The sequence below is a fragment of the Dasypus novemcinctus genome, chromosome 6 (assembly GCF_030445035.2).
Source record: "Dasypus novemcinctus isolate mDasNov1 chromosome 6, mDasNov1.1.hap2, whole genome shotgun sequence".
NCBI lineage: Eukaryota > Metazoa > Chordata > Mammalia > Cingulata > Dasypodidae > Dasypus > Dasypus novemcinctus.
Window position 1 is genome coordinate 51,352,834 of NC_080678.1, and position 14,569 is coordinate 51,367,402.

Genomic DNA, 14,569 nt, shown 5'->3' on the forward strand with positions numbered 1-14,569 from the left:
GTAGCAACCCAAGAGTCCTTCAACTGATGAATGGATAAACAAAATGTGGCATAAGCATACAATAGAATATTATTCAGCCATAAAAAGCAACAAGGTTCTGATACATGCTGTAACATGGATGAACTTTGAAGACATTGCATGAAATAAGTCAGACAGAAAGGACAAATATTGCAATGATTCCTCTTATGTAAAATAACTAGAATATGCAAATTGCAAATCATAAAGCCAGGAACTAGAATACAAGTTACCAAGGGCCAGGGTGGGGTAGGGAATGGAGAGGTAACATTTAACTGGTAGTTTCGTTTGGGGTTATTTAATGGATAGTGGCATAGTGGCAACAGTAGTACAACACTGTGAATACAATCAATACCAATGAATTGTATAATTTAAAGTGGTTAAGATAGGAAACGTTAGATTGTAAATATGTTGCCAGAGTAAAAAATTTTAAAAGACTATAGAACTATACAACACAAAGTATGAGTCCTAATATAAACTTTGGACTATAGTTAATAATATAACAATAGTATAATATTGTTTCATCAATTTTAACAAAGGTCCACACTAAATCAAAGAGGGAAAACTGTGTTATTGTGGAGGGGATTTATGGGAACTCTGTACTTTCAGCATGATTTTTCTGTAAGTCTACAACTTTTCTATATAATAATAATAATAAAGAACAAATTCACGAGGAAATGCAAAGGACCTAGAAAAGCTGAAACAACTTTGAAAATGAGGACAATTTTAGAGCAAATATTACGTTGTTTCAAAATTTATTTTTATTTTTTTCAAGATTTATTTCAATGCTACAGTAATTGGAGCCAGCATAAAGACAGACAAATGGTTCAGTGGAACAAAATAGAACATCAAGAGCATCAAGAAATAAATCACACATATATAAATGTGTGATTTTTTTAAAAAAGGGGAACAAGGGGGAAGCAGATTTGGCCCAATGGATAGGGCATCCACCTACCACATGGGAGGTCCACAGTTCAAACCCCAGGCCTCCTTGACCCTTGTGGAGCTGGCCCATGCACAGTGTGATGCGTGCAAGGAGTGCCATGCCACACAGGGGAGTCCCCCACAAAGGGGAGCCCCACGTGCAAGAAGTGCGCCCCGTAAGGAGAGCCACCCAGCATGAAAGAAAGTGCAGCCTGCCCAAGAATGGCACCACACACACAGAGAGCTGACACAACAAGATGATGCAACAAAAAGAAACACAGATTCCCGGTGCCACTGATAAGGAAGAAGCGGTCACAGAAGAACACACAGCAAATGGACACAGAGAGCAGACAACTGAGGGGGCGGGGGGTGGAGAAGGGGAGAGAAATAAATAAAAAATAAATCTTAAAAAAAAAAAAAGGGAAAAAAGGGTGGTTTAACAATTCAATACCTAAATACAAGCTGAAAGGACCTGGGTACACATCACACTGTATACAAACTTACTCAAAAAAGAATGATAGAGGGGAGCAGTTGTAGCTTGGTGGTTAAGCAAAAATGAGGTCCTGGGTTCAATCCCCAGTACCTCCTCAAAAAAAAAAAAAAAAAAAAAAAAAAAAAAGGATCACAGACCTAAACGCAAAGCACAAAACTATGAAACTTCTAGAATAAAACAGAGGAGAAAATTTTGTTGCCTTGGCATTAAGAGTTTTTAGATAGAATACAAAAAGCACAATTTATAATAGAACTGATAAACTGGACTTTACTGAAATTTAAAATTTTCCTCTTCAAAAAATATTAAGGGAATGAAAGTACTGCCATAGACTAAGAGGAAATATTCATGACGCATATATCCAGAATATATTTAAAAAACTCAAAATTTAATAGGAAAACACTCAATTTTTTTAATGAGCAAAAGATTTGATTAGACATTTCACCAAAGAAGAAATACAAATAGCAAATAAGCACATTAAAACATACTAAACATATTTAGTAACTAAGTAAATGCAAATTAAACCACAATTTGCTAACAATATACATCTATGAAAACAGCTGAAGTGTTGCTGACCAAGTGTTGCTGAGGATATAGAACAACTAGAACTCTCATACACTGCTTCTGGGAATGCAAAATGGTATAATCACTCCAAAATGTTTAATAATTTCTTAAAATATGATGCAGTGAGATAACCAGGAAGATGGCAGTGGAGTAAGGACCTCCTAGAGTCAGCTCCTCCTATAGGGCAGTTAGTAAACACCCAGAGCTATCAGGAGCTGGCTGAAGCACCTGTTTGGGAGATCCAGGAGACCAGAAGAGCATCCTGCCACATCCTTAAAGGAATGGAAGGAGGAGACTGTCCATCTGCAGAGAAAATTCATTAGCAGAGCACTACACGCCACAGAGGCCAGTGCCCATCCTCCACTGGAGGCATAAACCGCTTCGGGAGCAGTTCCGTGGCTGGAACTGAAAGCTCCATTTCCCAAAAAATGGGGGGGAAGGGGGGGAGAAGAGAGAGTTGGGCACCAACTTCAGCTATTGATGAGTAAATCTGATGGGCTGGAGTGTAATCCTGAGAACAGCTAAAATTTGAACTTGTCCAAGCCAGAAAGAGGCCAGTAGCCACCATCTTCACTACGTGCCTGGCACAAGGGGAAGCGGGGCGGACTGAAAATCACAGTGCTGGTAAGGACTGGCTTCTTTCCATCCAGGTCAGACTGCAGCTCTAGCATAAGCCCCAACCCTACCTCTGGGAGGGAGGAAGCTGGGGGACCTGAGCCAGCCTCTCCGGGAAATTACCAGCCAAGCTGCGGAGGCCGGTGATCATCCTACTTTGGCAGCACAAACTGCCCCAGGAGCTATTCTGTGGCTGGAATTTGAAGCTCCATTTCCCAAAAAAAGGGGAGGAGGAGACAGTTTGCCACCAATTTCAGCTACTGATTGGTGGATTCGGCTGGCTAGAGTATAACCCTAAGAACAACTGAAGTTTGAACTTGTCCCGGTGGAAAGAGGCTGGCAGCAGCCATTTTTACTCTAGCAGCAGCCATTTTTCCTCTGCTCCCAGCCTGAGGGGAAGCTGGGCTGACCTAAAATCACAGTGATGGTAGGAACCAGTTTCTTTTACCCAGATCAGCCTGCAGCCCCAACCTAGGCGTCAGCCCTGCCCTGTAGCTTATCCAGGTAACTTCAGGTACATTTGGCTGACACAGACCGAATAATCAGAAGTCTATCGGGGCAATCATGGTCATCTTGGACCTGCACTGCATAGATTGCTGCCTATACCTGCAGCTCCATCCCGCCCCAGGCAGGGGAGAAAAGAACGTGAAGCTTCATCAGTCTCTCTGGGCAACTATAGTCTAGGACTGCACCACTTGGTTATTCCACACAGCTGTGACTCTGTCCCCACCCCTGGCAAAGGAGAAAGTTGGGAGAAGCTTCATCGGTCCCTGGGGCAACGAGGGCAGCTTGAGCCTCCAAAGTTTAATAGCACCAACTACATCCTTGGTTCATACTACACAACCGGCAAGGGAGAAATGGCAGGAAATCCTAAACTAAAGAGAAAAACTGTACCAAGAATAAATACTCTAGTATGCCAGGTGCCAACACACCAAAAAAAAATTACAATCCACACCAAGAAACAGGAAGACATGGCCCAGTTAAAGGAACAAGATAAGCCTCTAGATGACATAAAGGAGTTGAGACAACTAATCATAGATGTTCAAACCAATCTCCTTAATAAATTCAATGAGATGGCTAAAGAGATTAAGGATATTAAGAAGACATTGGATGAGCACAAAGAAGAATTTGAAAGTATACATAGAAAAATAGCAGATGTTATGAGAAAAAAAGGCACAATAAATGAAATTTTAAAAACTTTGGAATCATAATAGCAGATTTGAAGAGACAAAAGAAAGGATAGGTGAGCTTGAAGAAATAGCCTCTGAAAGTGAACATACAAAAGAACAGATGAAGAAAATAATGGAAAAAACTGAACAAGGTTTCAGGGAACTAAATGACAACAAAAGATGTGCAAAAATATATGTCATGGGTATCCCAGAAGGAGAAGAGGAGGGAAAAAGGGCAGAAGGAATATTTGAAAAAATAATGGTAGAAAATTTCCCAACCCTACTGAAGGACATAGATATCCATGTCCAAGAAGCACAACATAATCCCATCCGGAAAAAATCTGAATAGAACAACTCTGAGACACATATTAATCAGAATGTCTGAGAACAGCAAGAAAAAAGCAATGCATAACATATAAGGGATACCCAATAAGATTAAGTGTTGATTTCTCACCAGAAATCATGAATGCAAGAAGACAGTGTGTGATATATTTAAGATAGAAGAGAAAAACTTCTAGCCAAGAATCTCATATCCTACAAGACTGTCTTCCAAAAATGAAGGTGAGTTTAGAATATTCACAGATAAACAAAAACAGAGAATTTCTAAGCAAGAGATAAGATTTTCAGGAAATTCTAAAGGGTGTACTAGGGCCTGAAAAGAAAGGAGAGAGAAGCCTAGAAGAGTCTAGAAATGAAGATTATATCAATAAAACTTATAAATGTCAAAAGAGTAGTGAAAATAAAATATGACAGATAAAACTCAAGTAGGAATAAACTTAACCAACGATGTAAAGCACTTGTATTCAGAAAACTGCAACTCAATGTTAAAAGAAATCAAATAAGCCCTAAATAACTGAAAGAACATTCCATGTTCATGGATTGGAAAACTAAATATCATTAAGATGTCAATTCCACTCAAATTGATATACAGATTTCAATGCAATCCCAATAAAAAGTCTACCAGCATATTTTTTCCTTTTTAAAAATTGAAAACATGATTATCAGATTTACTTGGAAGGTAAGTGGTCCTGAATAGCCAGAAACATCTTAAAATCGAAAAGCAAACTCTCCTCTCTAGACTTTAAATTATAATACCTAGCTATAGTGAATAAAATAACATGGTACTAGCATAAAGACAGACACATAGACCAATAGAACCATATTGATGGTTCAGAAACAGACCCTCACATATATGGTCAAACCTACACAGCTCAGGCAGAACAGTCCATTCAACAAATGGTGCTGAAAGAAGTGGATATCCATAGCCAAAAGAAGGAAAGAGGACCCCTATCTCACACCTTATCCAAAAATTAACTCAAAATGGATCAAAAACTTAAAAATGAAAAGCAAGAACCATAAAACTTCTGGAAGAAATGGTAGGAAAATATCTTCAAGACCTGGTAGTAGGTGGTAGATTTTTAAAGGAGATAGAAGGAGGATTGAGATGGACTACTGATGTTTAATGTATGCAGCAGTTTTAATTAGCTTTACTGTGAAAGTGTGGAAATGTATAGAGTGGATGGTAACACACAATAACAGCTAGTTTATAAATGGGAATGTGGCTGAAAATGGTAGTCTAGGTATGTAAATGCCAATGAACAGAATGCTAGAGAATATGCTAGGAATAGAATAGCACAGTAAACCAAGAGGTGGATGAGAATTGTGGTTTTTGGTACAGATGCAAGAGTATCCTTTGTTAGCTAAAGAAAATGTACATCACTACTGCAGAGTGGTGGGAATGTGCAGAAGCATGGGAAAGATACAATTGGAGCGACCTATGGACTGTGGTTAACAGTAATAATATTCTTGTATCTATGCCAAAGATGTACTGGGTCGATAATGGGACAGTATGGAAAATGTGTACCAAATGTACCCTATGGATGTGGTAACAATCAGATGATATTATATTATTTGTAACAAATGTTCCACCACGTGTGGTGTGTTGATAGAGGGGTGTTGTTTGGGAATTCTGCACATGTGCATGAATGTTTTATAAGTTTACAACTTCTGTCATAAAAAATATATTTAAATAATAATAGGGTAGGTTGGGGGAAAATACACCAAATATAAGGATTATAATTAGTAGTAAGATTTTGACAATATTGTTTCATAAGTTGTAACAAACATCCCATGACAATGCAAGGTGTTGGTGGAGGATTGATGTATAGGACCCCTCTATGATGTTATGCATGCATGCTTTGTAAGTTCACAATTTTTACTATACACTTATTGTTTATGTATGTTTATATATAAAGGATATAAATAATAATAATGGGGGAGTTGGGGGAAAATACTTTGGTTAATAGTAATATTTTGTCAATGTTCTTTAATCAGTTAAAAAGGTTTAACAATGCAAGGTATTAGTGGTAGGGTGAGGTGTGAGAGTCCTATATGATGTTATATATGTCTGTTTTGTAAGTTCACAACTATTACAGTACACTTATTGTTTATGTATGAGTTATATACTTCAATAAAAAAAAAATGCAGTCAATCCACCCAAAAGCAAAGGAAATACATGTCCATACAAAAATGTGTACATGAATATTCACAGCAGCTTTATTTGTAAAAGCCAAAATCTGAAAACAACTGAAATGTCCATCAGCAAGTGAATGGCTAAACAGAATGTGGGAGATCCATTCAATGAATAATAAAAAGGGATAACCTCTCAAAGTGAGTATGCTAAATAAATAAAATCAGACCAGTTTCAAAAAAGGGCACATACTATATGCTTCTATTTATATAAAACAAGAAAATTAAAATGAATCTATTCTGACTGAAAGCTTATCATGCAATAGAAAACTTGATATTGTTAAGATGTCAATTTTCTTCAGACTGATCCATAGATTCAATGTAAACCCAGATAAAAATCCTAACAGTTACTGTAGAAACTGATAGATTCTAAAATGTATATGTAAAGAAGTGGCTGTGCTCATGTGATTGAGCTCCCGCCTACCCCACTGAGGTCCCTTATTCAGTTCCCATTGCCTCCTAAAGAAGAGAGTGGGCTGGTGTGACAGGCAGGTGCAGCAAGCTGAAGCAACAAGAGACACAAGAAAAAAAACATAATGAGAGACACAGCAAAGCAGGGTGTGGAGGTTCCCAGTGCCTCCTAAAGAAGACATGCAAGACAGCAAGCTGATGTGACAGGCAGGTGCGACAAGCTGATTCAACAATATGACAGGAACAAGAGACACAAGAAGAAAAATAAGAGACACCATAAAGCAGGGAATGGAGTGGCTCAAGCAATTAGGCACCTCCCTCCCACATTGGAGGTGTCAGGTTCGGTTCTCAGTGCCTCCTAAAGAAACAAGGAAGATAAACAGACATAGCAAGTGCAAACAACGAGGGGGTAGGGAGAAATGAAATGAAATATGAAATGAAATAAAATGTATATGGATATATAAAAGACCTAAAATAGCCAAAATATTCTTGGAAAAGAAAAGAAAATTGGAAGATTCATAACACCTGATTTCAAGACTTATTATAAAGCTACGGAAATAGTGTGGTGATGGTATAAAATAGACAGATCAATGGCACCCTGGCTGGCCCTTGATCCCAGTGCAGATCCCTAGTGCCAGAATGAATATAAATAGATCAATAAGTAAATGTCTAAGAAAAGATCTACAAAGACACACAGCAAACATACCAGTAGCAGCAGATGGGATGATGAAAGGACTTTTATATCTTTTTCAGTCTAATTACCACTGAATTATTTTAATTTTTAAAAATTTGTAAAGATATGACATCATTAAAAGTGTGATCTAATGTTGAAACCATGAACTACTCAAAGCTAATAGTTCATGTGATCGGCAACAGATATCTATATTGCTGTGGTTTCCTCAAAATATAAAATATCCCACTGTGCCCTAGAAACTGAAAACCTTAATTTTAAAAATAATCCAAATTTTTAAAAATTAAAATAATTCAGAGGTAGCTGTGATAAAAAGCAAGTACTGCACAAAAACAATGAGGAACTTGAAATGAGGGTGGCTGTTGTCTAAACTGATTTCAAGGTTTGCGAAGTTGTACAGTGTCGTCCAAAAAGTACACGTTAGAAAATAACTGTGGTAATTTCAAGAATGAAATTATTATTTTCAGTTTATGTTATTTTTTTTTCAACTGGCTACTAGGGTAGGGCATAGATACTTATTAATTTATTTGAAAGCAACTGTTAAGCATTTCTTTTGGCCTAGGGGCACCATAAAAAATTACTGAGATATAGTAAGGTTGCCTTAAATCCAGAAAATTTGCGAATCTGTTTCTAGGCACCAACAAACTAACAACAACAACAAAATGACCCACTTGCAGTTCAGTCATAATAAACACAAGACTTTTCTTGTACTTACCTCAGAGTTTGAAGCAATTAAGGAAAATTCACGGGAGAGATCAAGCTTAATGCCATCAAAGTTTATTTCTGAAGGCCTTTCAACTGGATCAGCACTAAAAATATAAGATGGTCTAGGCACTCCATCTTGATTCAAATTAGATTCCATTCTGCAAGAATGACAGCAACTTCTTCAGACAATCTTAGTAAGTCAGCAAGTAAGTCAAACTATAGGTTAAAAAATCTACAAGTCAGTCTACTACCTCCCCCCATATATTAGATTTCCAGAAAAGGAAAACATTATACTGCCTCATCTATAACTTACCACTGCCCCTTAGAAAGGACAAAAAATCACTTTATTTACAGGTTCTGAATCAAATAAAATTTAACCTAGGTAGATCCATCCAGAGATTTCATGAGTAAAGGTAATCTGTAAAATAAGACACTATAAAACATTTAATCTCTACCTGAAATGCTCTCAGAAATCAAATACTAAGGAGATCATGGAATAAATTATAACTGTGTTGTTATAACTTCTGAAGAATGTCACTTATAGACGTTATAATGTTTTAGCATTTAGGAGTTAAAACTCAGTTCTATCTGCAAAATTAATTTCAATTAATTCCTTCTAAATAACCCAAGAAAAAAAGAAGTAATATATGTGAACATATCCAAAATAGTACCTGACACATAGTAGGTTTTAAATTAAGTTGAATATGGATCAGTGTATCAGAGAGCTATTACAACTAAATTAAATATGAAATCACTAAACCTAAGGATTACCTCAAATTAAAAAATATTAGCTTCTAAATATTGAGAATCTACTAGGTACACAATACCAGGGAAAAGAAGAGAGTGCTGTGCTAGAATTTACCTTTGACATTTTTTAAAGTATTCAGAACAATGACTCCCAAACAAAAAAACTAAGGGAAATTATACATTTACCTTTATAAGGCTCAGCAGACTACAGGGTCAAGTAGCCATACAATTAAGGTGAATATCGTTATTGCTGTTTTTATTGTATACTCAGTAAAGTAATGAAAAGAGGAAAATCTCTTAAATGCAATTTGTTTAAAAAAAAATTTTTTTTTTGAGGTACTGGGGCTGGGGATTGTACCTGGGACCTCATAAGTGGGAAGACAGCACTTCACCACTAAGCCACATTGGCTTCCCTGAGTTGTTTTTTTCATTTGATTGCTTGTCGTTTGTCTTTGCTTTTAGTAGGCTTCTGGAACTGAACCCAGGACCTTCCATTTGAGAAACAGGAGCTCAACTGCTTGAGCCACATCTGCTCCCCCAATTTGTTTAAATATTTCAATTCATGGGTTAAAAATTAAGAAAAAAATGTATCTGATAGCATGTAATATAATCGCTGATCTAGAATATGTGGAAACAGTTTACAAAACCATTAAAATACCTGCTTGACATTTCACAGGCAGATTTTCATGGAAATGCTCAGAAAACTAGAAGACAAATTTCATTATTTGGTTTTAATTATTTTTTAAAAATGTTTCCTGCTATATCTTTTTAAAAAATTACTGTATTAAAAAAGATTTGTACCTAAAAATATTTAGATTATAGAAAAGAAGTTTGTACTTGTTCACACATTAGTTTTCAATTAATAAACTGCTTCCTAATGCTTCTAAAATTTAGATGTATAGTCACTTCTTATAATTTTAGTTGACTGCTACTGATGTGTGGCCTCTCAAACTAGAATGGAAATTTCTTGAGAGCAAATACCATATCTTAATTTTATTCCCTACAATAAATTCAGAGACTTAGTGAAAAAGACACACACACCCCGCCATTCTAGTGATTTAAATAACCATAATAAATAAAATCCTCCCTACCCCCCCAAAAATTGGTCCTACTCTTTTAGTGATTTACTCTTTATTGACAGGATACAAGATTTCATTTCTCCTTTCAGAAGGTTGTTTCCATGACTGGGAAACAGCATCTTAATCTTCTTTCTAACAAGACTCAATGATTGAAGACTTTAGTGAAAAATATCAGTGTCTACTACTGTATGAGTAACAACTAAATGATGAGCCCTTCACATTATTTAACACCTCGAAGTTATGTGTCCTGGACATCTAAAAAATATACGTACTACTTCTGGGCAAACAGGCTGCCTTTGTTAAAATAAAATAATAATAATAATAAAACAACCTGAATTTTTAAGTAGGAATTAAAAACAAGCAAACCGGTAAGGTATGAACTTATGTCAACTATGACTGGGCAAGGAGAAAAACCCGGTTCAGCAAGGAGTAATAATAGAGTTGTGCTAGGCAGGAATCACTGAACCAGGGAACAGAACAGATAACGGAAGCCTTCTAAAGGGAGGCTGACAGCAATCACCGCACTTCAGACACAAACACCCTTCCGCTTGGCACTACAAAGCCCTAAGATCTCGGCCACCGGCAAAAGCAGCCTGGAAATAAGTGAAACAGACGGCCACCACCAGGCTCCTCACTAAAACAGGCCATGCCATCTGCTGAAGTAAACTGCTCACTTCAGAGATTCAGGAAAGTAGGTATAGCAAAGGAGAAATGCACCTCAACAATAACAGGAAAAAACCAGAAATTATTAAGGATCGCAAACAGTGTCTACTATGTGCCGGGCACTGTTTCTAACTTTAGACATAGCAGAAGTAACATTACTACCCCAAGAGGTAGGTAATATTATTATCCCCTTTTAACAGATGAGGAAACAGGGGCAAGAGAGATTAAATAATTTACCCAACGTACATCACTCAACTAATATGAGGTAGAGACGAGATTTAAACCCTATGCCAAGTAGTAAGGCTTCAGTCTCTTAAATACTACGTTAAACAGGTTGGGTGCGGCGCACACACATCAGGTGCTTTCAACCCTTCGACGCACACCAGGTGCTTCCAACCTTCCTAAACTTACCCGACGCCCCAGGCGCCCCAGTCTCTTCGCAATCTGACAATAACCCCAGGGGTGTCGTGAGCTCCGTCATCAGATGCTCAGATTGCCAGAGGTCCCTCCTCAAGGCTAGTGTATGTGCAGTCACCCACCTCCTTCCTTGCACTTTCACCTGGGCCACCTACTCACCTGCCAACGTCTCCAGAGCAGCAGACCTGTGAGCAGCCCCGCGATATTTTCGTTTTCAAATTCAAACAATGGCGGCCCAGGCACCGCAATGAACGCTGGGAGCGGGCGGAGCTTCCGGAGCTCCAGCGAGCATCGCCGGCGTGTGCTGCTGGCGTTCCCGGAAGAAGGTTTCGAAGCTGGGGGCGGATCTGAGAACGCGGGGCAACCAATGGGCGGAGGTGGGCTCGTGGGCGGCCCCGACGCGGCAGCTCCCTCTTGCCTTAAATCAGGTTGCTGCCCTGATCGCTGACCCGCGGATGAGATTAGAGCCGCTCTCTGTTAGCGGGGATACGGATCCTGGATTCATCTTTAAGACAAAGACGTGTCGAAGGCCCCGAGGTGAGGCCGCCACCAAGCCACCCTCTAGGGATGGACGAGGAATGGCAGGCTGCCTTTACCGTTAGTCACGACCGGATCCTGGCCCTGCAGGACTGGAACAGGCTCCGCAACTCGAGAGCCGCTTGCAAAGAGCGTTGCGAACATCCCGAGGGTCACTCCCCTTGCTGCGGGACCCTCCCTGCCATCGACAGCGACCTTCAAGGACAAAATAAAAATTTTCCAAGATTTAATAGACCAGAATAATCATTTTCTTTTTTGTCTTTCTGAGAATATGGAGCAGCTACTGCTGCAAGGCGCTTGGGTCTGACTGTCTTCACATACGTAGGCAAAGTCTTTGCACTGCCCGAAATTCAAGTGCCACTGCATCCTCCTATGATCCTCTCTTGAGTTTGGTACTATCATATTTACAAAGCAGATATTTACTACTTAGGCCATCTCTCCCTGCTTCATATTAAAGGAAAATTAACGGCTAATGTTACTTGAGTGCTTACCTTGTGCCAGGCATGGTGCTAAGCGTATACTGATCCTGAGAACAACCCTTTGAGGTAGGTACTATAATTATCCCCATTTTATAGATTCCGAGGAGACTAAATTTACGAGGTTAATTTGCTGAAAGACATACGGCTTTGGTGGACCTGGGAAAACGCAGATGAATGATTTCAGAGCCCACTCTCTTACATATATTGATCCTAATTAAAACTATTTTTCTTGGATAGAAGAATTTTTAGAACCCCTAGTTTCATGAACTTACTGTCTTCCTTTCCCTATCATTGTATATGTTTCCCATCATCTACCCCTTAATTGTGTTGATTGTCCGGTCTGGAACTCAACTCCGGTCTTTCGTGCTCGCACTGCTCTTTTAGGCAGCTCTATCCCTAAATCCTTGCTTCCTCGCAGACCTCACAAGGCCTCTTTGCTTTTGCTAGTTGTTACTTGATTCTCATCCCTTAAGACCTCCAAATGTTACATGTATTTTATTATACGACATATTTTCTTGAAAACCTTCTATGTGCCATATACTTTGCTAGGGACTAGGCAAACAGTGTAGAAGGGTGAGTGAAAAGTGACTAACCCTAAAGGAGCTCATGTTCTGATGGGCGAGACAATCAAGTTAGAATACAAATAACTGAGGAATTACAACTGTACTAAGTGGTCTGAAGGAAATGTTCTTAGAGATGTAAGTCTTTGTTATTAGGGATATTGAGTAAATAATCTCCCAATCTGGATCACCAACGGTCATTTGGAGTTAAGTAAGTAAAAAAGAAGACTGAGCATTCCAACCCGAGGGGAGGGAAAAATTGAAAATCCAGTGGATTTTCTGTCTTTTCTTATTCCAGCTCCCCACAGCATTCCACCCAGTTTAATATTTTTTCCACATAAATACTTCATCCTGAAACACTCATTTGGCTCTGAATTACCACTTTCTTCTTCTTTACTCCAAACTTCATTTTAGTCTCCTATCTCTTCTATCCAAGCTCGAAATTATGGCATTCCTCAGAGTCTGGTCCTGAGTTTCCCTTTTTCTCTCTTCTGGTTTTCTTGGCAATCTCATATTCTCCCATGGATTTATACCTGTTTATACTGATGACTCCTAAATTCCTTATGCACTCCAGACCTCTTCTCTGAGCTCCAACCAGATGCAAATATGCAAGTACCTTTTTTATCATCTCTGCTTGGACACCTAACAGATATTTCAAATTTAAGTTCAAATGAGACTCTCAGTTTTTCCACTCCAAAGCTCAAATCCTCTCCTCCCTAATCTCTCTCAGTAAATCACACCACTTTATATCTATCTAGTTACTCAAGACAAAGGAATCATCTTTCAGTTCTCCTTTTCTCTCATCACCCACATCCAGTTCATTGATAGACATACTAATATCTATTACACTTTCTTGTTACGAGTGAAATAAGTACTCCTTTACTTTTATTGCTCAGACCACCCTAGTCACCTGCCTGATCTCCCTGCATCAGGTCCTACTTGTCTCCAGACCATTCTTCATAGCGTAATCAAACTAATCTCAAAATGTCCCTCCCTTGCTTAAAGCCCTTCAGTAACTTTTTAGTATAAAATCTTATTATATTAAGTGAAAACACCGAGATGCAAAATGTTTACAAAGTACCCTAACTTTTGTGTAAGAGAAGGAGAAATAAGAGTATATATACAAATGTATATTCCTCCACCCCACCCTTGTTTTTGGCTTATTTTTGAAAAGATAAACCCAGAATCTATAAAAAACATTATTTGAAATAGGGGGATGGTGAGGATGTATTTCAAACAGTGATGAGTGAGGTTTCTTTGAGGAAAATTTAAAAATATAGTTTTGCCTTTTCAAAAATTAAATGAAAAGTGATGAAAAGTAAACCCTAATGTTTAATATAAACAAATGAACCTATATATCAAATTGCTAGCATAATCATAGAGGAAGAAAAAAAACTTAAAGTGACTGTCTTTGTGAAATATGATCTAGGGATAAAAACAAAAATGTAAATAAATCTTTAACTTGGCTTAGAAGGCCTATTGTTGAAAGGGATAGTAAAGTGGTAATTTTTTTTTTAAAGACTTATTTTATTTATTCCCTTCCCACCCCCCCCAGTTGTCTGTTCTGTGTCCATTTGCTGCGTGTTCTTCTTTGTCCACTTCTGTTATTGTCAGCGGCATGGGAATCTGTATCTGTTTTTGTTGTGTCATCTTGCTGCGTCAGCTCTCCGGGTCTGCGGTGCCATTCGTGGGCAGGCTGAACTTTCTTTTGCGCTGGGCGGCTCTCTTTATGGGGCGCACTCCTTGCGTGTGGGGCTCCCCTATGCGGGGGACACCCCTGTGTGGCATGCACTCCTTGAATGCATCAGCACTGTGTGTGGGCCAGCTCCACACGGGTCAAGGAGGCCTGGGATTTGAACCACAGACCTCCCATGTGGTAGATGAACGCTCTATCCATTGGACCAAGTCCGCTTCCCTGTAAAGTGGTAATTTTGAAACTGTTTTGGCATATATTATAAGAAAAAGCAAATGAGT

General features: G+C 38.6%; 1 protein-coding gene across 1 annotated transcript in view; it reads right to left on the minus strand.

Annotated features, from left to right (window-relative positions):
- KIF20B (kinesin family member 20B) overlaps window positions 1-11,265 on the minus strand; it is an 87,765-nt gene extending 76,500 nt beyond the window's left edge. The window contains 2 exon segments of the mRNA XM_058299496.2: window positions 8,124-8,271; window positions 11,179-11,265. Of these exon segments, the coding sequence (XP_058155479.1) occupies window positions 8,124-8,270 (147 nt within the window). The 5' untranslated portion in view covers window position 8,271; window positions 11,179-11,265.
- Between the last annotated feature and the right edge of the window lie 3,304 nt (window positions 11,266-14,569).